The 24,892-nt window shown below is 46.2% G+C and overlaps 1 protein-coding gene across 1 annotated transcript in view; it reads left to right on the top strand.

Annotated features, from left to right (window-relative positions):
- The first annotated feature begins 1,050 nt into the window (after nt 1-1,050).
- Nucleotides 1,051-24,892, top strand: part of svp (COUP transcription factor 2) — a 323,351-nt gene continuing 299,509 nt past the window's right edge. The window contains exon 1 of the mRNA XM_071593592.1: nt 1,051-2,697. Coding sequence (XP_071449693.1) covers nt 2,316-2,697 — 382 coding nt within the window. The 5' untranslated portion in view covers nt 1,051-2,315. The remainder of the gene's footprint in view (nt 2,698-24,892) is intronic.

Genomic DNA, 24,892 nt, shown 5'->3' on the forward strand with positions numbered 1-24,892 from the left:
GGGCTGCAGGTGCCCAGAGTGCCTTGCCCGGAAATCGAACCCGGGACCCTCCGGTCAGCAGTCCAACGCTCTACCCACCAGTATAATTATATGTAGATGTAAATGTAGAGGCGGAAAATTTATAATTATAAATATATTTATTCAATTTTCGGCAATGAAAATATTTTTTCAACTTTCGTTAAGAGAGAAGAGAGTCACCCTGGGTCCGTAACATACGTTATATTCAGAGTTCTACGGCATTGTTATCACTTGAGTATGAAATGCGCCCTTCAGTTATTTTTTTTATTTTAAACACTCCGCAACTTAAATCGCCGCGCGTCAATGGTGCACCAGTCCGAATTTATAAATCGCGCGCGCCCGATTGCCGGGAGAAATTAGCGCGGAAGTTGCGGCGGAGGGGCTGGAAGGGGGAGAGTGAGGGGGGGGGGATTCGCCACGTAACGGATGCCTTCAGAGATGGAAGGGGGGCGGGCGTCCGAGAGGAGGGAAGAGGGCGGGAGGGGGAGGGTTGGTCTGGAGGTATATACACATGTATGCCGTGGAAGGGGAGTGAGGCACGACCCCTCTCTCGCCCCCTACTTTGAGTGGGATCGTGCGGGTTCGGGTCTCGGTCGGCGGGGGCACCCGAACGTGATCCCTTCGCCTTCGGGGAGTGAGAAGAACGAAAGGTGGAGGGGGTTGGAGAGGGAGAGGGGAATTGAAGGAGTGCGAGACGGTTGGAGAGGGAGGAGGGGAGGGGAGAGAGAGAGAGAGGGCACTCCGGTGTGTGTTCTGGGGGCCGCGGCCTCTTGTGTGCCGTATATGGCGGCCGATGCTATGGCAACGGGGTCGCACCTCCCTCCCTCCCTCTCTCAACCCCTCCAACCTCTCACCTCCCCTCTCACACATTCGGATGGGCCGGGGGGAGGAGGGGGCGGTCGGTGTCAAAGGTTCGGGAGGGGGGACGGAGGCGGGAAGGGGGGGTGGAGGGGTGAGGGCGAGAGCACCGGGGGCAGGCCTTCGGACGAGAGAAGTCAGTCGCGTTATATCTCCGCTTTGGAGCAGAGTTCATGCTCCCGACGCCGTTCAGGTCTCTTTTTTATCTCTCTCTCTCTCTCACCCTCCCTCTCTCTCCCTCTCTCTCTCTTCATCACTCCTTCGTCCGGACCTCCGCCCCCCCCTGTGCCGGCTTGCCGCCCCTTGAACTAAGAGGACACCTGCCGGGGACGACTCCTCCGCTCTGCCTCCGGAAGGGGAGGCCTTCCTGTGCTGGAACCGCGGCGGCATCGAAGGGTACCCGAGGAAGACTTTAAGGCACGCTCTCGACTTCGTCCCGGCGGCGACCAAGGATAGGGGGTCGCGGCGGAAGAACAGCCCTGCTCTCCCCTCTCTCACGGAGAGGGACGGACGGGCGACACCTTTCTGGTGAGGCCGGCGAGAGGAGAGGGATCGCCGGGCGGAGAAGAGGACCGACACCCGCGGGGAGCCAACAAGTGTTTCCGTCGACGCAGTTGACGTTAGTTTTCGTGGCTTTCGGTCGGTGGCATGTTCCACTGATTTGTACCGCAACCGGTGTTTCGCCACCGAGGATCTTTCCGTTCGGTGCGCAGCTCACCGTGTCACCCGTAAACGTTTCGTGGGAGGTGTTGAGTTTCTAGTTTTGTGTGCACGCCTTTCCTTTACGGTCGCCGTAGAAGCGTGCTGTTTGCGCTCTTCTGCCCTCGGGCAGCACAGCGGGGAAATAAAACCGACTGTTCCCCACACGGGATTTGTTTTCCAGGACGAGTGCGTGCGTGCGACTTTTTTTGTGAGGGATTGCACCCGCACCGGTGGGGATCCGACACCTTCTTCCAGCGGCGGAAAATCGGGTGCAGCGCGGTGATTGTGAGGCTTGGTGCTCCCCTCCCCCCACGTAAAGGTTGACCCCCCTTCAACCCGTTGACCCCTCACAGGAGTTGGTGCCGTTCGTTCGTTGTCCCGCTTTCAAACCACCCTAAAAACCGCAGTTGCTCGGATGATCGCCGCCCCAAGGGGCCACCCCCCGCAGTTCCTCCGCCCCCGGGCGTTTCCCCGCGGCGACGGGTCCCGTCCCTGGTGACCAACCCCTCCTCTTCAAACCGCACCATCCCCGCACCATCGACCCCGGCGCGCACCATTGGGGGTTCCTGCCCCCGCCCGTGGTGGTGGGCCCGCCCCCCAGGGAGGACCTGCCGACCCTCGGGGCGCCCCCGCCGCCCCCACTGGGCCCCACCGGTGATCACCATCACCGGCACCATCACCCCCTGCATCGCCCCCCGGCACCCGTCACCACGTTGGAGCTGGGCTTCCCCCGCAGCATGGCGCTCGTCGCACCCCCGCCCTCGTGGCGGGACCCGACGGGCGTCACGGCCGCGCCAGTCACGCCCACCACGGCCGAGGACATCTCGGGGGAGATGCGCGGGACGCCCGTGGGGCACGGCGGGGTGGGCCCGGGGCCGCTCGGCGCCGTGGTCTCCTCCCTAGGCACCCCGCAGCACCACCACCACCACCATTCCTCCTCCTCCTCCTCGTCCTCGTCCGCCGGATCGGCCGCCGGAGTGTCGTCTTCGGCGGCCGGGGGCGGTGGAGGCGGTGGAGGGTCCTCCTCCTCCGCCGCCGCCGACAAAAACCAGAACATCGAGTGCGTCGTCTGCGGGGACAAGTCAAGCGGAAAGCACTACGGACAGTTCACGTGCGAAGGTGAGTCTCCTCTCTCCCGCGGTGCCCTCAACCAGAGGGCCACCACATCCGTGTCCCCCCAAATCAATAAAACAGCTGATGAGGCGCAACTCTCTTCAGAGGGGCTGCATACACGACCCCGCTGACAATTACCATCCGTGCGAAGTGAATGAAAGAGTATTGGTGACCACGAGAGGAGCATTCGAGCGAGACTTAGTATTTTGTGTCATGATGAAGGAAGACACTTTGTCCCATGAAGTATTTTTATTACGACCATCTTAACACCTTCAGGGAAAGATATTACGATGCAACGAAACCTGGGTCGTAATAAAAATATTCTACTGTCTTCTATCACCATGAAGGAATTCCACAATGTTACGCATGTAACTGTGTTATTTATTTATTTATATTTGTATCAATAAGATACTCATTATAAATTGATCTTGTACCAAAGTGCTGCCTCTCTTCCGAGCCTGACGAGACGTTGATTCCAGAACTCGTTAAACATCGTTCACTGCAGTAAAATGCACACACTCCCTGCCACCCTTCATTCCGTCCAACCTTCCCCCTAAATCTTCTTCTCTTCCCTTTTTGCATCTCGAGCATCCAACATTCCCCCACACTTCGAAGTCGCCGTCTTCATCGTATCAATTCCACGCTATTTGTGCTGAATCCAGCTTTCCTTCCTCCATTGTATTTCTTTCGGCAAACATTTCCCCAGCCTTACATGGAAATGTGTTTGTTTTTCACCACCAGAGTGAATTCACCTAACACGATAAGTTTACTCATTATCCATTGAATTTAGATAAGTGTTACACTTGCGTGCTTGAAAATTATTACGCCTAATCTTTATAGTAATAATACGCATATACCTTTCGCCGCACCCACCCCGGTGCCGCTGGTGGACGGACCACTGTGTTTCCTATGATCCAAATTACCCCTTGGCCTCCTCACCCTTCTCCCCTTTCCCTGCTTGCTCTTCCTAGCCACAGCCTCCTCAAATCCCTCTCTACCCCCCCTATCATTATCATCCCTTTGTTTCTCCCCCGACGTACTTCTCCTGCCGTACATCCCCGTGTATCCTCCCTCACGTCCAATTCATTCCCTCCAACCCTCTCATGAAAATCTTCCCTTTGTGGCTCATACTCTTTATCACTTATCATACACTTTACAGGTATTAGTTAACTGCCACTTTAATTTGAATAGTTCGTATAAGGCCTCTTCTAGCGATATCGTTTTGAATTGAAAACATTGGCGCGCCCGGGTGAGAGGCACGCCTCTGGCTGTTATGTCCTGCTCTATTGCTTTCTTAAACATCTCCACTACATTATATCACTCTGGTGCCTCATTTTCATCATAGTGAAAGAAAACCTAAGTGGTGAAAAATTCGAAATGCGAGTGTGAGATATTATTTGCACGCTTTCAAGTGGTCCTCCCGCGCAATTATTTGTTGATATTACTGGGAGCACCCAACGGGGCCAAAGATTGTGTGATCACGTCAATCTCTTCGAAATATGAACATAATCTGCTTTTGGTTAAGAACGTGTCAATCAATTCTTTTGGGGGCCGAATTGGATGGAGGTGCAGTTTTCGTGCTTCACATAACCCGGCGGCATTAGTGCTGGATTAGTAGCCCAGCATAATACTGTTAAGTATTTACTTTCCCCAAACATGTTTAAAATAAATTTGGACAGTAGTAAAGCATGAACTAAATGTTTGTATGATCAACAGTGTGTGTGCGTAAACAGTAATCCTTATTTTGAGTGAGAAAAATGGAATCGGGCGCGGTTAATTTGAGGCCATTCGCTCCGCAGTCGCCGGTGGATGCATTGATGTTCGCCCTTGTTTCTGTGGAATGTACCATTTGAAGATAAGACCCTCAAATGTCTCCGCATTATCCTGTAGATCGTAATTCAGTTTTCGCGCTTGCGAAAATAAAAATTTACTATATTTACGCAATTTCCCGATAATTGTAAAGCAGTTGTGTTTTCGTGCGTCGGTCGACTGCGTAGGGAAAAATATGCGTATTAATAAATGAAGTCCCCAATCCATTATTTTTTTCCCGCAAAGTTCTCCGGTCGGGGAGATGGTGTTACAGACGAAGCCCATTCTTTGCGTTCATGAAAATTCCACGCGGCCGTCTCCTGCCCAAACCAACCGGTAATCAACCCCCCTGATTTGGTGCGGATTCCTCGGACGCTTCAAATATGCACGGTAATAGAACTTCCCCAACATTGCACGGCGCGTTGTCTCTGTCGTTGATAAAAAACGGCATTACAAAGCGACGCAACGTTTAAAAACTGCGCACATCCCGACTGATTTATGCCGATTGTGACTGTGCCCCGGAGCGTGTCCGGAACTTTCTCGGAGGTTTGAGATCGTATTTAATGATGCTTAAATTACTCCAAGATCATTTGTATCCGATGTCAGCTCGTCACGCAACTGTTTTTTGCACCCCCTCCCCACGCAGGACGATGTTGCTCTCTTAGGTCCATTCTGCTAATTATATCGGTGTCCAAGCGCCTAATTACACAATTAAATACCTAAGCGTTACCCTCACACCCGATCTCAAGATATCTCCTGGGTGAAACACATACGGGGAATATGAGGCATAGCTAACAAAAAATTAGGATCAATTAGAAGAACACTAGGCGAATGTGAGGAAAAGGTAAAATAGAAATGCCCTGATATAGAAATATTACCCCTGTCGTTGGTTAGGCCTCATTTAGAATATGCTGCAAGTATATGGGATCGTCACGAATTTGGATTGATTTCCGAATTGGATCGCGTTTTTGCGTTGAGGAGCTAGATTTGTAAAATGTTGGAATGATAAACTTACTACTGTATTCAAATAATTAGAGGAGCTATTCTGGCAATCACTCACGGAGCGAAGGTTAAATTACAGATTAAATCTCTTGCATAAATTGGAAGGATGTCTCGTTAGCAGTGATGCTGAAAATGTATTATTACCCCCATCGTACTACGGTAGGCGAGACCATGTAAATAAAATTGCAGAGATTAAGTTAGAACACATTTAAGATGTCATTTTTTCCAAAAACGATAAGGGATCGCAATAACATTGCCCGACCGCGGTAGGGGAAAAATATTCGGGTCAAAATTAGTCTGGTGGGTACCCTGCCACGCACCCTAGGGGCAGCTTGCAGGGTACTAGAATAAATAAATGTAAATTATTCGCGCGCAGCAATCTCTTGTTGTCAAGTGGTTCGATTAAACCCGTCGTGTTCGCATTCGGAGGTAAGCATAGGAATTCACGCGTTTCATCCGTCCTGTCCGTCACCCTTGAAGAGCGACTACCAAAGATTGTCCTCTGGCGCCCGAAGAGCCCTTCGGAATCCTTCGGAGGGATTGGTTTGGATTTAAACTCCCAAGGGAGAGAGTCCTTCCAAACAGCGAAGGTTAAATTAGAGATTAAATCTCTTGCATAAATTGGAAGGAGGTCTCTTCAACAGTGATATTTAAAATGTATTATTACCCCCATCTTACTACGGTAGGGGTGTTCATGCTAGTAAAATTATAGAGATTTAAGTGTAGAACAGATAAATTTAAGAAGTCATTTTTTCCACGAACGTTTGGGACTCATAATAACATTGTCCGAGAGGGGTAAGGTAATTTTCGATTCAAAATTAGTCTGGTGTGTATTCACCCCCTGCCACACACCCTATCGGTAGCTTGCAGGGTGTGGATGCATAAAATAAATTAAATAAATAGATTTCTGGTGATAACGTTTCAGTCTTAGTCTTAAGGGGCATCTTATCAGCGAACCCCACAAAAACATACGTCCCTTATTTCTCATCTCGTCGAAATGAATCCAAGGGGACACGAGGCACACATTTTAGCCATTTACCAAGTTAGGCGTTGCGGTGGACGTGAGATAAATGTAGCGTTTAGAATAGTTCTTGCCCTTAGTTAAGTCTCGGGGTGCCCCTGGTTCCGCTCCCACGGTCCTCCGTCTTCTCCCGGAACCGGAAAGTTGACGGAAGCCGTCTGTAATGGCCACGCGCACACCTCGCCATGGATGATAATATCAGGAAGGAATTCTTCACTTTGTTTTTAAGCTCCAGAGAAGCACGGCGTTGACATTCTTTTGTTATTGCCATTTCGGCATCCCCGCAAAACCATCCGAGCCGTCAGTGGCGGGTGGACAACGCGTTTTAATAATCCACCACCATCCTTCATGGCACGTATATGTATTGGAATGCATTCGTGATAATGATTTAAGATTGTCGTCAGGTCCTTCGATTACTGTGCATGGAGTGTTCCACATTGTTGCTTTCACTGTGATCATAATCTTTGCGGGGTGAGAAACGAGTATTGGGAATCCGACGGTGCCGTAATGTATTTCTCATGTTTCGATCCGGATGATCTCCTCCGCCAATATTATTCCCCATTTGGTGTCACAAGTCGACTCAAGTGCTCCCGTGTATGCTTCTTCTAAAAGTCTTCATTTCGCCTAATTGTCACTTCTTTTCCATTCGTTAGATGTGTTGAAATGTATTTTCTTCCATCTCAACCAAATTCCTTGATTGACTCTTTTTCTCGAAGGACCCTAATAACTTGTTCTACTTGGTAACTACTTGAAAACGGAATTAGGAACGGACACACTTCATCATCTACCCTTTGAAACGGCTGCGAATATCCCTCTGTATCTAACGATAAAAAAAATGGAAATTCGACTGCGAAAAAGGACACAGGGATTGGCCTCGGAGCAACGGTGTCATGAATGGTTCGCTCTCCTCAACATGAGAGAACAAAGTGGACCCCCTGCCGTAACAACTAAACACCCCCTTTTAAGCACCCACAGGGAATTAATATTTAATTAAGCCGCACGACTGTTAATTGTGTCCAATGATGAAAGTTGAAGTGTTGTAACTTTTCCTTTTGAGTGTTTAAAAGTACTTGGGATCGCGGGGAGCGTGTTGGGTGGTAAAAGTGTTTGGGACCGTTCTTTCAATTCGGGTTTTTTTTTCGTTGGCTTCCGAATCGTGTGACAGGGTAAGTCATGCTGGGAAGGCACTTAATATTTGGGGATTCCAGGGGAGCAGGGATCGAACGGGCGGCGAAATGCGAACTCCATTCGGTTCAACCGCCCCTTCCCGTTAAACAGCGGTAGTCGCCTTGTGATTGATTTTAATTCATCGTTCTCCAATTCGGATTTATTCCAGAGAGAGAGAGAGAGAGAGGGGATATAGATATTCGGCGGCAAATGTTGAAACATCACATAGTGCACACATTATAAACAAAAGTGATTTATGGCAAACGCAGCGTGCTTTAACCAGATGTATCAATGATTACTTCTTTCCAAAGTATCCAAAGAAAGTAAAAATTAAGATATGTTAGTACCCTGGAAGCCAACGATAGGGTACGTGACAAGGGAGTGAATACACACCAGACTAATTTCGACTCGAAATTTACCCTTCCGCTGTCGGACAAGGTACTTATCGTTCGTGGAAAAAATTCACATCTTAAATCTAGCTATTGTACTCTCAATTTAATTGACATGATCTCTCCTCCCTTTTTTTCGATGGGGGTAATAATAAATTTTCATCGTTATTGCTAAAGAGATATCCTTCTAATTTATGCAAGAGATTTAATGCGTAATTTGATCTTCGCTCCGTGAGTGATTCCTAGCTTAGCTGCTGTAATATTTTAGATACGCCACTAAGTGTATCTTAACTACGTTTTACAAACCTAGCTCCACCACGTTGCACGCCATCCAATTCGGCAATTAATCCAACTTCGTGAGGATCCCATGTATTTGCAGCATATTCTAAATGAATGAGACCTATTCAGAGAAAGTTAAAATTTCACTTTGACCGTTTCATCACATTTACCCAGTATTCTTCTGATTAATCTTAATATTTTGTTAGTGTGTCCACTTATTCCCCGTATGTATTTCAACCAGTAGAGGTCGTGAGTGAGGATAGCGCTGAGATATTTAATCGAGTCTGCACATTCCATTTCGGTGTTCCCAATGCAGTAGTCGTTTGGGAGGGAATTCTTCTTTTTTTCAACAATAGTAAATTGCCTTTTCTCAAAAATTATGCATTGCTAACCTTCCAAACCTCTTCGAAGAAAACATTGCGATACTAAGAGACGCTAGTACACCACATTAAAACAAACTATCCTTCATCAATTCGAGATATTTTCTGCATCCATTCATTTCGTGCGACGTTCATGATCTATGTATAACCCGCTCGGCCGTACAAACCTGCGAATGGCTGTCCGAGTGAATGTTCAAAGGAAGGGGAAGCGAGGGTCAGGCTCTCCCATGTAGCCCGACTCCGTGCAAAGTCGCACCCTAATTTGAAGAGGTGGAGAGCGAGGAGTGAGTGGGGGGGTTGGTCGCTCGGACCGGAAAGAATGTATGTATAATCCGAGAAACATTTCACGCTCCAACTCGGTAAAATTCCACGGTGGTGCGGTCTTTCCTGAAAACTCATTGTTCCAAGTCTCCGTCGCTTCCCAAATAAAGAGATTAACGAGGAAAATCAACCTATCAAATCCATTATCAAGTATTTCGAACTAGGAATGTTTTAAATGAAATTCGGTTTGTAAATTCGAGGAAATTGTGAATTTTGTCGAATGAAAGTTGTCTTCTTGGAAATCCACGGGCAACACTTGATGATCCTGAACTCCTTCTCCACTTATCGCCCTTAAAGTAGACGCGACTGTCGCGTGGCGTGTGTTTTAGTTGCAGACGAGCTCAATTATCCAAATCAACCTTCTGGTTAATTAATAATGTTGGCTTAATGTTTTGTCGGATATCGGCAATTAAAACAAATTGTAGACTCCATCCGGATTGAACCAGAATGTGCCCACACCGTCCCATTTGTTTTTCCATTACTTACGGGATCTTAATTGCTCCACGTCATTGGTGAGTGACGTAATATTGCCGAAAGAATTTAAAAATAATTCCACGCATTCATTCCGAGTTAACTCTCGCATCTTCCCTCGGAAAAATTGAAATTTCAATGTAACTGCTTCATTGAAAATTATTTTATAATGATTTGCACTTAAAACGTTCCCTATGATAGACCAACATAGTATTTAGTGACAATTTGTTTATCCATACTAAAAAGAAAGACTCGTACTTTTTAGTATGGATATTAAATACTTCCACGAAGTGAAGCCTGAAACAATAGAACAATTTGTTTAGTTGAACCATTTGGAGAAAAGTCCTGTCAGTTTTAATATTTTGCAAACGGCAGGGAATAAAAGCGAAGATAATCTCAAATACTCTTCCTCTGAATGAGAGGACATGGATCGCATGCAGCGTAGAGGAGCAAGATTTGTAAAACGTTGTTTAGACAAACTTAGTAGTATGTCTAAAATATAAGAGCAGCTAGGCTGGGAATCACTCACGGAGCGAAGGTTAAATCGCAGATTAAATCTCTCGCATGAATTGGAAGGGCGTCTCTTTAGAAGTGATGTGTGAAACTTAGTAATACCTCCATCGTACCACGGTAGGAGAGATTATGTCGATAAAATTAGAGAGATCAAATGCGGAACAGAGAGAGATTTAAGATATCATTTTTTCAACAAATGATAAGGGAATATAATTACATTGCCCGTTAGCGTTAGGGTAATTTTCGAGTCAAAATTAGCCTGGTGTGTATTCACCCCCTGCCACACAACGTAGAGGTTGCTAGCAGGGCATGAAAAATAAATAAATAAATAGGACTCGAAATCCACGATCTCCGGGTTGACAGACCGAGGATGCCACCCATTCGCCTCCGAAGATGGCATCGCGACCCAACCAAGACCAGGATATATCGAATATTAGTGGAATACTATGAGTGAAACAACGCTGTTGGCTTAATGTTTAACTAAAAGATTTCAGTGCTTAATTGACTATGTCGCAGTTGATTTCTATCTTTCAATTTTAATGACTCAAGCACATATGCCCAAAGCATGGAAGTCTTTTTGTATTCTATTTTTTTTCCTTTCTTGCACCGGGAAGTGGTCAACGCACTCGCATCCCTCCGAAATCCATTCCGAAACACTTCGAGACCCTAATGGTTTTACCCTTGCCTTCCCTCCCTCCCTCCGCACCTCCCGTCCCTCCCTAACCGACTCCGAGCCCTTTCACGAGGGTGGCAAATCAGGAATCAGCTCAGCGGAAACCCACGGCTCCAAGTTCGCTGCCGATCGGAAGTTTTGTCAAATTAAAATTTATTTAAAGTGTCCCATTGCACAACCACATTAACCTGTTACGAAAAGAAGCTATTTTCACTCTGCCGTGACATCCGGGGGAAGGATGGTCGATCGCACGTCATTAATTGGTAGCGTGGTAGGGTTTTCAGGTAGATCGCTGGGCTACTTCAACGCAGTGGCTCCGTATTAGTCCAGGTGATGCCTCCAAAATCGACGGAATCCCAAAATTACGCGCGAAATGGTTTTCTCGTCAGCGGAAATTTCGTGAAAACCTCAAGGTGCCACAAAGAAGGGAACATCTCGCCCCAGCACACCATACTGCAGAGCGGGAAAATAAATTGAACCTCAGTAGTAGTCCTCAGAATAGCCCGGCGAGGTTCACCCTCACATGTCCGACAAACAACCTTCGGGTTGAAGAGAGTATTATGGTTCCTGCCACAGTGCCACAATCACACCAGTGCCACAAGCAGTCCAACGATTGGAGGCAGACTTTTCGTTAGACCATGAAAACTTAAACAAAATCGAAGTTTCCCACAAAAATTTGACTATATTTCGGTAGACCAAAACATAGGTTTCTATTTTATCTCTAACATTTTTCGCAGCAATTGATCTTTATATGATTTCCTGATGATTTCCGAGTGACGCGACGAATTGTGTTTTTGATAAGCGCATACTGATGTGGAAATTGATTAAAATTTTTCAGTTTCTAATTTTTTAAAACTCTCGAAGTTATGTCGTCACCTGCCTAACTCCTTACTCCTTAATAGTTCTTTGCAGAGAGCTTTGTCCTCCGTCTTCATCTTCTCGCAATTCACCCCTTCCCTCCATGTCTTATTTTTCACCTCTGCTTCCGTACGTCGTACCCTTCGGTAGTTTTAATTGTCCTTAGGATGTTTCGCGCAATAGTCGCTGATTCTTCTTCCATGTGTCCTACAACATGACTGCTGTCTTCGCATTCTCTTGCATGAACTTCTTCAATTGTCACACTCTCTATTCCATTTTTCTTTTCATCCTTCTCTCGTGGTGCGTTGTCTTCATCTTGTTTCCTTGCTGTCGTCCCTGTGGTTTTAATGACCCTCCTCCTCATGCCAGGACTCGAAAGCCATTGCTCCTTGTCCACCTCTCCCTCCGCCTTCGAACCCCGCCAGCGGCCCGCGCCCCGGACGGGCGATGGCGACGCCGCGGGTGGAAGCACTCGGCTTCCCCGGCTCTCGACTCACGACGTCGCAGTAAGGGATCACCCCTCTTCCCGGGGGCAGGAAAGAGGGTACTGCGAACCCTAATCCCATCCCCCCCTATTTAAAAGTCCCGGCGTGTGTACACCCCCCCCAACCAAACCATCTCCCTGGATGTCGCTCGAAAAAAATTCCATTCGTCCCCCCTCTAGTGCCTCATCCTAACGAGTGCTCTTGATTCCAGGGGGACCTGCGACCCTGTCCCCGATATCGTTCTTCCGCGGTTCCCCAAATCAAAAGTCTTTCTTTTCCGATACGATCGAAGATCTGGGTCAACACACGCAATTAGAATTTGTCGTCATGTCAATGAACCGAATGTTTTGTGTCTTAAACATAGGTAGTGCAGCGCAGCGAATTAGGGAAACATTTAAAACTGCGTACGAATTTACGCGGTCTATCCTTGGCAGGCGATGAATTTCAGTGCATAAGTAGAAGATCACAGTTATTATTAGCTTGGTACAAATTTAAATTATGTTTTAGTTATCATTGACCTGTCAGACCGTCGTAGAGGCGTAAGTTCTCTGTGTGTATTCATCAACGTTAGTGGGGCAGGCAGCTGGATCCAACGGGCCGTAATTTATTCCGGAGCAAATCAACGAGTTCATTTTTGTTAATAGGCTTTCAACTGTGTTACAATAGCAATAACATTAACGACAAAATAAATGAACCCCCCCCCCCGCCGCTGCCCGCGATAATCATTTTCAAACGGGAGTCTCTAAAATTGATGAACTCCTACGACGAACGGGGGTGAGCAATTAATTCCAATCTCTCAGGAGCTTTTTCTCCTTGGACGAAGAGGAATATTTCTTATTCATTGACACGGGAAAATTATCAAACATAATTGCCGATTAGATTTTAATATTCCTGAATATGATTGGGCGTCTTGATGATTTTATTGTTCATAATTACGCGTGGTCAACGCAGTCTTCAGACGCCGTCATCATTTACTCTGAAGTCGCGATGTCTCGAAGTAATTTTCGAGAGTTGGGATCATCAAATGATTGGGAATCCATTCGTCCGTAGACTCCGATTCCTACCTGTCTCCCGCGAGGGTTAGGTCACCAATCATTTCCCAAGGCGTCTCCTCGCTGACCCCACCTGACCATCAACACCAGACGCTGGACAACGCGAACCCGTTCTCCTCTTGACCTGGAGCGCATTCACCTCTGCGCAGGTCCTCGCCTGCCCGTTCCGAGCAAGCACGGGCAATTACACCGAGGTCTTCTTTAAGAGACAAGGCAAACGCTAAGGACGACAAAAATGTTGTGGACAAATCGGCGATGGACAAAACCCTGAACCGATGCCTGTGTGACTTTCTATTGTTGCTTTGAAGTGCAACGAGGGCCGAGGTCATGACTTCTATCTCCCGAAGGCGTCTGCTGCAGAGAGAGAGTCATACGATGCCTCATACGCAGCATCCCTCGATAGACATCTTAGCATCATCGAATTGCTGCCAAATTGTCGCGATGATATAAGCGGTATTTGGCTGTCAAAGTGCATGTGCATATCTCATTCAATGTGCTAAAAGTTCTGTTTACCAATTACGCAAGTTCTTCAGTTAATTCCATTTTTATAAGTGCATTTAGTGGAAGGTTTTCGGCCGGTTCATCAAAATGATTTGGCGATGTCGTGGACAATGCATTGTCGCGGTCATTGCGCGTCTGCTTTCTCCCCCTCTCCCCCCCCCCCCCCGCACTCCCCCTCTCCGTGTCCACCGCATTTCAATGTCCTCCCCTAATTATCCGAAATTCTCTCTTCTATCATCTAAGTATCTCGCTACCTCGCTGAATCTGCTCCGTCGACACTTATTATTCGAATCCCCACACGCACAGACTCTCAAGGGCTTCCCTCTTTTCCCGCTTCAGACTTTCTTTACCTTTGCCAAACTTGAAAAAACTAATTCCCATGTTTTCTCTCTCTCTTCTAATTCTCCAATTTTCTTCATTATATCAACATCACAAAAAATCACGAATCTTCTGTCTCAATTGTTTTCACAAAAACGTATACATTCTAACTCTAAAAGGTCTTCCGGACGAACATCGTTTAATTTTCGGGAATTTAGACGAAATAATTTTGTTTTAAGGCTGCAGTTGTAAGATGAACGAATTGAAAATATGGAGAAGAGTGATTTGGGAGCAGGGTCGTCAGATTTCAATTTCGTGGGACAAAACCGGAAGAATTGACGAAAAGGGGTCGCATCATCCCTTAGGCTAGGGCACTCTCTCCTCGCGCCAATTCTCCTCACAAATATTTTCAGTGATACAAAATTCCTGTATTCAGAATCCTAATTTTGTGACGTGACTTACGGGTGGAATGTATTTCATGAGGGACATCTCCCGCTTTCAACCAAAGCCATCGCACTACTAAGGATATAGTGCACTGATTTCTAGCAGTACCGTTTCTTCGAATGCATACATACATATGTCACGTTTTGACGAGTAGGTAACGTTTCTTTCGGCAAATACCAAAGAAACTGCGGGAGATGCTGCAGCATTAACTTTCGACGGAGTTATTCGCTAATATGCATTTCAGTGCAACATTTTCAGAGTGTTCAAATCATCCGCCTTGACCGAAATTCCGTGTGATCCGAACCCGGATCCCTCGGGTGTCCGCACGACTACCAATGCATCTGACATTCTATGTACGGTATTTTGTCAAAATATCTTGTTCCTTTAAAGTCCCCGAAAATTCGTAGTTTAAGAGGACACTTCGATAGGTCAACTGGTCAAATCACTCGGCCGGACATCAAGGGATCCGGCCTCGAATCCCGTTCAAGGCGAATGATTTTTACCCTTAGAAATTGTTGCATTTCCTTCGGCACCTCAGTTAACCCCGTTCCTAATCGAGGAATGTCCGCCTTAATGCGAGGTCGTTTCTTGAATTCACCTGTGGGTTATGAGACTTGGTTAACGCGAACGTACGGAACGGTCATACGCCGGGAAGGGCGCCTGGCCTTCCCGATTGGGATGCCGCAGCGCGATGGTCCACGCGGAGGGAGATGTCCCGCTCGCCCACACCCCTCGGGCGTTGGCACTTCGGGTGCCGGAGATGCGGCGGGTGCGGAGAGCGTTCCCCGGCCTGCGCTCTGGCGGTAAGGACCACGAGGGTCGCCGATGCTCCCACCCACCGCTCATTGGCCCCCCCATCTTCCCTCGGCGCACACCGATCGTTGGAAGGCCCAACTAAAAGAACATTTCCTGAAAACTAACCGAGACCATACACGCGCCACCGGGGGCGGTCAGAACGCGACGTGGGAACATATGCATTGCGGGGAATGTTGTTCCTTCTTTCCACTGTTATCTATTCAATTGAAGATGCCCGAGCGATAAGACGAAGATCGAATGTTTGGGGGCGTCCCATTGGCCAATGAGGAAATCAAAAACATTTATTGTTTGAGCTGAGTAAACCTACGCCATTGTTATGGTTGAAACTGATTCTGAGTTGAATTGCAGCATTCATGGTGAGCTATTAACCCTTTGAAATTATATCGTCAAGTTGCCATTCACATTGACGAGCTAGACCAATTAAATCGATAACTTAAATTAATTAATAAAACCAATAAAACAAAGTACGCTCACATTCTATCGGTTCAAATGGAACAAGGGAGGAACTTTGTGAATGCATAATTTTGGTAAACATAAGCCATTTTCCAGGTTAATGACGTGTTTTGTCTTTTTGAGTCATGACCCGGCCGCTTAATGAAATTTCCCATTGAGCCGATCTTTCCCCCGCCGAATTGCAACGATCTCACATTTCGCCCGCATATGCCTGACCTCTGCCTGCCCACCCCACTCCCCTGCCAAAAACGAAAAACAATCCTCTTTCCCTTTCGTATTCATCACTTTTGCGTTCCATGATCTGCGATTTGCGGAGCACCCCTGATACATAAATGCACCTTCTCAATTTTAAACGATACCCCACGTTGTCACATTCACCAAAACTTAGTTTAAAGGAGCTTTTTATGGGGTTACATATAAATAATTCTATCAGACGGAAAATAAGTGTGTGGTTCTTCATTTCCAATGTACGCACTAAAAAATAAAATATATTTCTGTGTATTTTTTAATCATTAAGCGTTAGCTTATGGCCTCTAGCCAGAAAATGAAAAGTTTATATTAATACTTCAGAAGTATCGCAAAAATGATATGAAAAAAACAAAATAATATATGAAATCACCTAAATAGTAAACAACCTAAAAAAATCTGTTGCATCGACAAATCGTATGCTGAGTCGTCGTTTAAAGAGCGCACGTTAATGTTAAACTTCTATCCGCGTTAAAACGAAATCCTTGATCTTACTTGAGCCTTGGGCTCCCCTTGGAGATGGAAGCACGGTACGGGTTACGATCGTGCGCGAACCTGCGAGGACCAAAGTTTCGGTGGGCAATATTTCCTTCGTCGCGGTGCGTAAGCGTGACTTTATTTTATCGTTTTTCTCATCTATTACTTGTTAATTCTCTATCAATCTTATTCTCCACTCCTTCAAACTTTTGAGTAAAAATTTAAGATCATAAAATAGAAATTGATTTTGCGCTGCTTTGCGGGATTCTTCGTGAAATTCGAAATCTGGAAAAGACTACTAAATCGGGTCGTCCCAATGGGATAATTAGTTTCCCAGATTAAGAGTCTCGTGGCCATGGAGGAAAGCTCCCTGCGCCACCGATGAGATTTTACAGCATACCTACTTATCTCGCCAGAAACAATTTTGTTCCACGTCAATTTTGAACCTCCCTCTTGTATAATAATGTGAAATTGGGAGTTACGATTAGCTCAGGTATTCAGAGGGGTTTAGATTAAGCTTTACTCGGTACATCTAAATACCTTGAATCAACATTTAGATAATATTAGAAGGTTTTTGTAGAAGTACGGGGTACTGGTACGATTTTAAGGTAAGATAATTTCTATCGATACGATATTAGGAGACTGTGGCATGTACCACAGTGTGCTTCAACCCCACTATTGCCGCCCCTCCCTTTGGGCTACAATCTCATCGCAATGCGAACGACCCCCAGCGAAGGCGTGAAAGCCACACGGGGGCGGACTCGCTCGAATCACTGAGGTACAGGGGGCGGGGGCGGGAGAACGAAACGGGAACGGACTGAACGCGCGAACTTGAATCCAAGTGATATCACCTCTAAATGGAGATGGTATACCATTCCTCCCCTTTCCGCACTACCCGCGTTTGAAAGATGAGATATATCGTATTGCGGGGAAATGCGAGTCAGGAGGTTCCCATGGAAATTGGAAAACTGGTTCCCGTTGATTGAATAATGTGCACGAATCACAAGGATCAGATGCACAGCGAAGAGAAACAAATTATGCTGTTGTAAGAAGAATAATAAATGCGAGCTATAATCTCTAGGTAAATGGGAACGCTTTCAGTTTAATGTGATGGCACGGGACCCTCCGGTCAGTAGTCCAACGCTCTACCCCCTGGACTACCTCGACCCTGTATATATATATGTATATATATATATATATATATATATATATATATATATATACAGGGTATATATATATATAGCACTTGTGGACCCAGACAAAAACACAGAAACTTAAAAAAAGAGACTCACTAACTTTCGAATTTTCGGTGGTCGCAGCCACCTTCATCAAGGAAGGGAGGGATAGAACTGAAACTTCAGTATAGTGAGTGAGAAACTTCAGAAAGTTTGTGAGTCTCTTTTTTGTGTGTTTCTGTGTTTTTGTCTATGTCCACTAGTGCTAAGTGTTATACATTATTATTCACGTCCGTGAGACTTTCAAAAAGTGTTATATATATATATATATATATATATATATATATATATATATACGCACACACACACAAGGGGACACTCTGAAGTGTTAAAGGTCCTTTTCAGATAAATATCGGAAACGGTGCAATGGACTCCGTGAAAGGTCCCCCTCGGGGGCCGCTTCTTCGTGACTCCTCCAAGAGGATGAATACGGTCGGTAAGCCGACGAGATACTGCCTGCCTTCATCCTCGGCCTCATCATCGTCCTTTCCCTTTCATTTGGGGCCATATGTATCACCGCCTTCGCGGAAGTCGTCAGAGTTGCCTCATGATCCCAATATTAATGCAGGGAGTTAATTAAAAACATATAGTACATTTGTGTTAACTGAACTCACAAGCGCCCCCTAACGTAATGGGCGGTGCGGCACCCTTCGTAATTGTTAGTTATAAAAAACTTAAAGTTACCATCTAAAATGTTAATTTGAGAGTTCGTCAATTCTTAAAAATGGCAAATTCTGTCGGCAAGCGTCTAACTATGGATTTCAATTTCCTTCGCGGCCTTGATTGGCTATGGAATGTCATCTTCAATGGCTCGCTCCTCGCATTCATCGAGTGCTCCATAACAGGTGAGCTTTGATCCGACGGTTGCGCACCCCTCTCCCCCGTATCTCGAGGGGGACCCCTGGATCCTCCAGGGCCCCGCGAGCGCCTCCCCACACTGCACAGAAATAGACGCGCGCGACAGACGCGGAATAGCAATATTTGCCTCCCCCATAGCACGACCCGCCAACCTCTCCCACCCCACCTGCGGAAGGACCGGTTTCGCCTGTCCCCGCCCACGACCCCAGGAGTCCCGCCTGGAAGACCGTGGATCGAATCCCGCTTCGGACGTTAAGATGCCGTCAACCGTGAACGGAAACAGAATTGAAGTCACCGCGTCATCTTTGAATGGGTGTTCAAAATAAATAGCTGGCGATAAGCACTGGCGTACCACCAGAGCGTGGCTTTGTCAAGCAGTGTACCATTCAGGGTAGGTTTATGATGGACACTGGGTTTAAGTAAGCTCTGCGACTGCTGCCAAGGCAAGCATGTCGATAAATGCCCTAACGCATGGCAAAATTGTGAAGAATTGTGTTTCTTTCGAAGTGTTTAACAGCTTTAAGCTGTTTTAGCGGGGGATTTAATGACGTTGTATGTATGCCTTCCTGTTGTTTCCTCATCCATTTCCCCTGTGATGGGTGAAACAGCTCCCTAACGCCATCTCTTAGCCAAAGATTCCGGCCGCTTTGTTAATTTACGGTTCTTCGATAGCTCAAGCGGTTAAGAGCCTAGGCCCGGCAAGTAGAAAGACCCGTAGTTCGAGTTCCGGCCAAAGAAACTATTTTAAGCTGATGATCTTCTCAATTCCGTCTTCCCCACCATTCCTCTGTTCGTCTTTTATACGTATGTGTTCCTACCCCTCCGCAAATTATCCGAAATATTGCCAAAGGCGGTTAAGCTGCGGTAATTGTTTTCTTATGACGTTCCCCTCTCCATTCCCACACACACACACACACACACACATATACAATTGACCCGACGACGATGATATCAAGCGTCGCACAAAAAAGGCGATGTGGCCACGGCGAGGTTAATATCACTGCAACTGCCGTCCGAGGCTTTCCCTCCCCACCCTCGCTCTCAACTCCCTGCGCCTCCCAGACGCCCGCGAACATTAGGAACCAAGCCCCACCCACTCTGGGGCGGCGTCGTTCGAAAGACGCGAGATTTGTGCAGGCATCATCAGGGCCGGCGGCGCACGGCGAAGCAGAGGCGGAGGAAGGGGCATCCATCGCCCGCGCTCCTTCCTTCCTCCGCCCCCCCCCCCCCGGTGCTCGGAGAAACTTACCTCCGAGCCTTGACACCCGTCGTTCCTCGCACTACCTTCTCCGGGCCCGTTACCCAAATTATAAAAGTCAAAGTTGATGCTTTAAGGCTCAAGTTTGTGAAAATTAATGATCACTGAATAAGTAACAAACTTGGGTGTTTGTTAACGCCAGCATTTAATAATCTTTCTACCAGTTTCGACGCAAATACGGCATATTTTTTACCCTGGTGAAGTCGTATATTCGTCGAAACGGGTAGTATTGTGATTTAGTCTTTTGGGTGAAAAGTACTTAGTTAATTATTCAATAAATGATATAAGAGTGGATTTCAGAGTCTTCCGCATTTAAGTGTTGCATGTAATAAAGTTTCACGTTCGCGCTCTGTGTAGTTCAAGAAGTGACGGATACTGCAAGGTCTTAATCTTACCAGAAGAGTTCGTGTGTGCATAATTACTCGTAATTTGGGTTTGGGTTTAGGAAGGGGAGAGGTACGCGTGATGCCATTGCATTAATGAGATTATTAATCGAGAGGAATATAGAACACAACCAGGAGGTATTTGCCTGTTTCGTAGATTTCGAAAAAGCGTTTGATTGAGTGAATTGGGAAAAACTAATGAGTATATTGTAGAAAATAGGAATAGATTGGAGGGAAAGGAGGCTAATCCGCAACATGTATATGTCTCAGACTGCTCAGGTGCGAGTAGGGAACGGTGAGTCCGGTTGGGTAGTGTTAGGAAGAGGTGTAAGGCAGGGTTGCCCATTATCACCGTTGCTGTTCAACCGCTATGTAGTGGAAATGATTGAGGAGGCATGGGAAGAACTGGAGGTAGGAATGAAAGTGGGCGGGGTTTTCGTGTGTGTGTGTGTGTTTATATATAGAAATATATATATATATATATATATATATATATATATATATATATATATATATGATTTTATATAGTATATATATATATATATATATATATATATATATATATATATATATATGTGTAAGTATAGAATATTTATACATGCAAGTCTTCACGCCAGAGTGAAATTTGATGGCGTCATTCGACGACCGTGGCTTTCCCAATTTTTTTTGTTAGATCTCTGCAGATTCTTTAATCACAGCACTAATTTCAGACTATAATTTCATTAAAAGGAAGGTATTGCAGCATTTTTGTGATGGACCTCCGCGGATTGGTGTTCCGGAATATATTTCTGATCGGCATTTCATCCACGAGTAATGATGTCGAAGCAACCGTTTCGTCAGGGTTAGAGTCAGCTTCTTCAGGTGATGAATAAAATGTGATTGGAAAAATAATCCTATTAGAAAGAAAGTTTTGGTCCGAAATAAAAGTAAGAGAAAATAGTTCACCGTGACAACTTACGCGTGAGTTAGGCGTTTCATTTCAATTTCCACGAAGGAAAGGTTTTTCTGGATGGAATGCATTTGCACCTTATGTTACCCGATGTAAGTAAACATAAAATGCATCCACGTATGTCAATAAAAGCATTGAGAAACAGAACTATTTAAAGTTTTAAGAATGCCATCAGTTGAAAAAGGTGATCAATCTCGTATTTTATTATTACTGGCCTGGTCTTGTGCCATGGTGGAAAGTGTTCCAAATACATTCGCTCTGTCAACCGTGGCATCTCACTCAATTGTGTCAATGGCCACGTTGACTGTCGGAGTAGAAGAAGAGAAAGATGTCGGACTCTGCACTCCCTCAATTACTCGAGATAAAACTGATGGCTCGATTTCCTCTATGCCAGTACGAATATCCTCCCGGGGAAAAACAAGAACGCTCTTTGAAATGAATAAGATAAAGATGCCCTGCCCTTTGCCCTTTGTAACGTTAATGGAGAGGATTTATATGCGATGGGTCCTAATACCCGGGACGATTGAGTACTGTACGTATTTGTCCACGTGGAAGAGGAAACTTTAGCATGACCTACGGAATATTTTGTTAAGGGCATTCCCTTCTAATTTTTAAATACGAAGGTAGGCTGAAAAATGATGCACACATGCTGGTAAACCACAAACAAAATAACTTTCAGAAGCACTTTTGGTGGAATGTGGAAGTAACATTCCTCCTTAAAACGCATGCGCAGGTTTGACGTCGTTACATTCGTCCAGGTTATTTCGAGCGGAAGTATGGAGACGTGTTCTAGTGCTATGTCAACGCGAGTCAAACAGCGTTCTGTAATCGAATTTTTAAATGCTGAAAAAGTGACTCCTACCGAGATTCATGGTCATTTAGAGGCTGTTTATGGTGACGATGCTGTCGATAGGTCTACTGTAAATCGATGGGTAGTCAAATTTCGTGGTTGCGACCCTGGATAAGTCATTAATTGTTGATGAAACACGCAGCGGACCTCCGATCACTGCTACAGGCTATAAACATCGCAAAGTCGTTGGAGATTTAATTCAAAATGAGCGGCGAATAACTCAAAAGCGTATCGCAAACCATATTGGTCAAGTTTGTCGTGTTAAAGGCAGCCTGGTGCCATTAATATTGCAACATGGACTACGCTCGTCCACACACCTCGCGCACAACTGGAGAGCCGCTGCGAAACCTGAAATTTGAACCTATTCCACACCCTCCTATTCCCCCTATCTTGCGCCTTGCGATTTTCATATTTTTCCTCAACTCAAGAGACACCTCAAAGGTAATCATTACACCTCAAACGATGAGGTGAAGGCAGCTGTCAATCCCTGGATTCGAGAAAGGTCGGAAGAGTTTTTCAGTTACGGAATGAAAAAAACTTATTATAAGTTGGAATAAATGTGTTAGCCTTAACGGTGACTAGTGTGTTAAAAAATAGAGATATGATTTTGACATTTAAGAATTGTACTTTAATATAATCACTGCCAGATCTTGATATTTGTTTTTGTTTGTGGTCTACAAGCATGTTTGCATGACGTTTCAGCCTACCCTCGCAGTTACGTCAATTTAATGATGGATTAGGTGCTTACTCACCGAGGTCATTTTTTTGAGCTTTGACTACCCTCGGGTGTTAAGACAAGCATCGCGTAATATAACACAGTCCCAGGACCGCGTTTGAACCCGCCTCTTGACCGAGATATTAGTGACAAAAATAATCCTCATAGGTAAAGTCACCGATTCTAAAATCTCTCTTTCCGATGCAGCGGACACTCTCGTCGAGCGACGCAGCCACCAGCAGCCACCTGCATCTCGCCCCGTATTAAACGCCGGGTGCACCGCCGCGAAAAGCGCTCATTGAACTCGCAACGGGGGCATACTGCTCGATAGAGGGTGACCCGTTATACACGCCGCGGTAACTTTTATTGTCTCGTCTTCGACTCAAAATTGCGTTCCGCCTCCTTGTCTCTTGAAGACTCTTGGTTTTTTGACCATTTCTCGGAGTCCACCCCCCCCCCCCCCGCTACGCTCTCCCCCTGGGGGGTCGAGGGCGGCTCTCTTGCCCGCCAAACGGACATACCTTGAGACGCAATGGATTAGTTAGAAGCATAAAAGAAGGAAAAATTGAAGGGAAGATCCCGCGAGGAAGGCCAAAAGATATGTACATAGGGCAAATTAAGGACGTAAAACAGGGAACCTATCAGAGGGTGAAGGAATAAAAACTAAATAGGGAAGAATGGAGGGCTGCAGTAAGCCAATGTTAGCATTGAAATACTGATTATGATGACGAACTTCAGGTCAGCCCATGATCTGCCAGCCAAAAACTGCAGACTGAAGGAACTGGAGTTATTTTAGTCCGCGGAATATAGTGGTTGTGCCAGCGATAATTTCGGAATTTTATTTCGTAATTGTACGTGTGAATTTACACTGCGGACGCACGAACACGTTTTTCATGGGCGTTACAACCCATATTTTAGGGGCCTAGGTTCGATTCCGGGTGAGGCTCATGAGCACACCACACAGCACAGCTTGTGTGATTTCTCAGTCAGCCGAAGAACTTGTAATCTTCCGGCAAAAATGAGGAAGGCTTTGAGTTCGGCTCACTTGAATTCGGATTCGAGCGGAAGGCACACACAACCCCCACCCCCCCTCTTCTCTATTTTGTTTCCCTCTTCTCTATTTTGTTTCCCTCTTATCTATTTTTTATTTCCCTCTTCTCTATTTTGTTTCCCTCTTCTCTATTTTGTTTCCGTCTTCTCTCTTTTGTTTCCCTTTTCTCTATTTTGTTTCCCTCTTCTCTATTTTGTTTCCCTCTTCTCTATTTTGTTTCCCTCTTCTCTATTTTGTTTCCGTCTTCTCTATTTTGTTTCCCTTTTCTCTATTTTGTTTCCCTCTTCTCTATTTTTTTCCCTCTTCTCTATTTTGTTTCCCTCTTCTCTATTTTGTTTCCCTCTCCTCTATTTTGTTTCCCTCTTCTCTATTTTGTTTCCCGCTTCTCTATTTTGTTTTTTTATCGATTAGTTTCGACTCCCTATTAAAATCACTCAAAAAGCGACGGAAGCCACATCACTCTCTCGCGTGGTGACCTCAACATCCCCTCGCCTCGCCGGTCGCCTCTCTCTCAGTTCGATCCCATTGCCTGCGCCAAATCCGCCTTTCACCGTCCCATTCCGCGGCTTTCATGAAACCAAGTCCAGATAACAAATCGTGACGACGAAACAGACACGGGACCCCAGCGTGCATGTTAAGGGAATAAGAGAGCGAAGGAGGTTCGAACCTGCGGAGCGTAAGAGAAGAGCACCAATGACCCTCGAAAAGGAATGTCCCACTCGCCCCGAGTGTCACAGCTGCCCTTCGCCGGTAAATGAAAAATGTAAGGGAGGGGAAGTGAATGGAGGAATCTTTCCTGGTATATTTAAGTATTTGGGACATTTTGCGTGAAAATGCAGGAATTCAAATCTCCCCGTTTTCTAAAAATCCCCGTTTCCATATCCACCTGGGTTTGGGGAGGGTCCAGAAGGCATACAGGATGAGGGCCCCCTTCTGTTGAGAGATGGCCCCTGGTCTTCCTTTGAGTGAATCTGCATGACACTGCCACCACGGCCATCGACTTCGGAACAATTGCGACATTTCCATCCGGAGGAACCCTTGGACCTCCACCGGAGGGGGGGGGGGTGACCGATAGAGGGGGCGCCTTCCGTGGGAAACACCCTTGGTGTCGGAGACCTTCTTCCGGGAGGAGGGTCGGGAATTACCCGGAGGACTCCCTTTTTACGGATGGGGTCACACCCAACACGCACCACCTCGGACCCCAGACGGCCTGACCGCAGGTGCCCG

Source organism: Hetaerina americana, unplaced genomic scaffold, assembly GCF_022747635.1.
Source record: "Hetaerina americana unplaced genomic scaffold, ioHetAmer1.1.p SCAF_6, whole genome shotgun sequence".
Classification (NCBI taxonomy): Eukaryota; Metazoa; Arthropoda; class Insecta; order Odonata; family Calopterygidae; genus Hetaerina; species Hetaerina americana.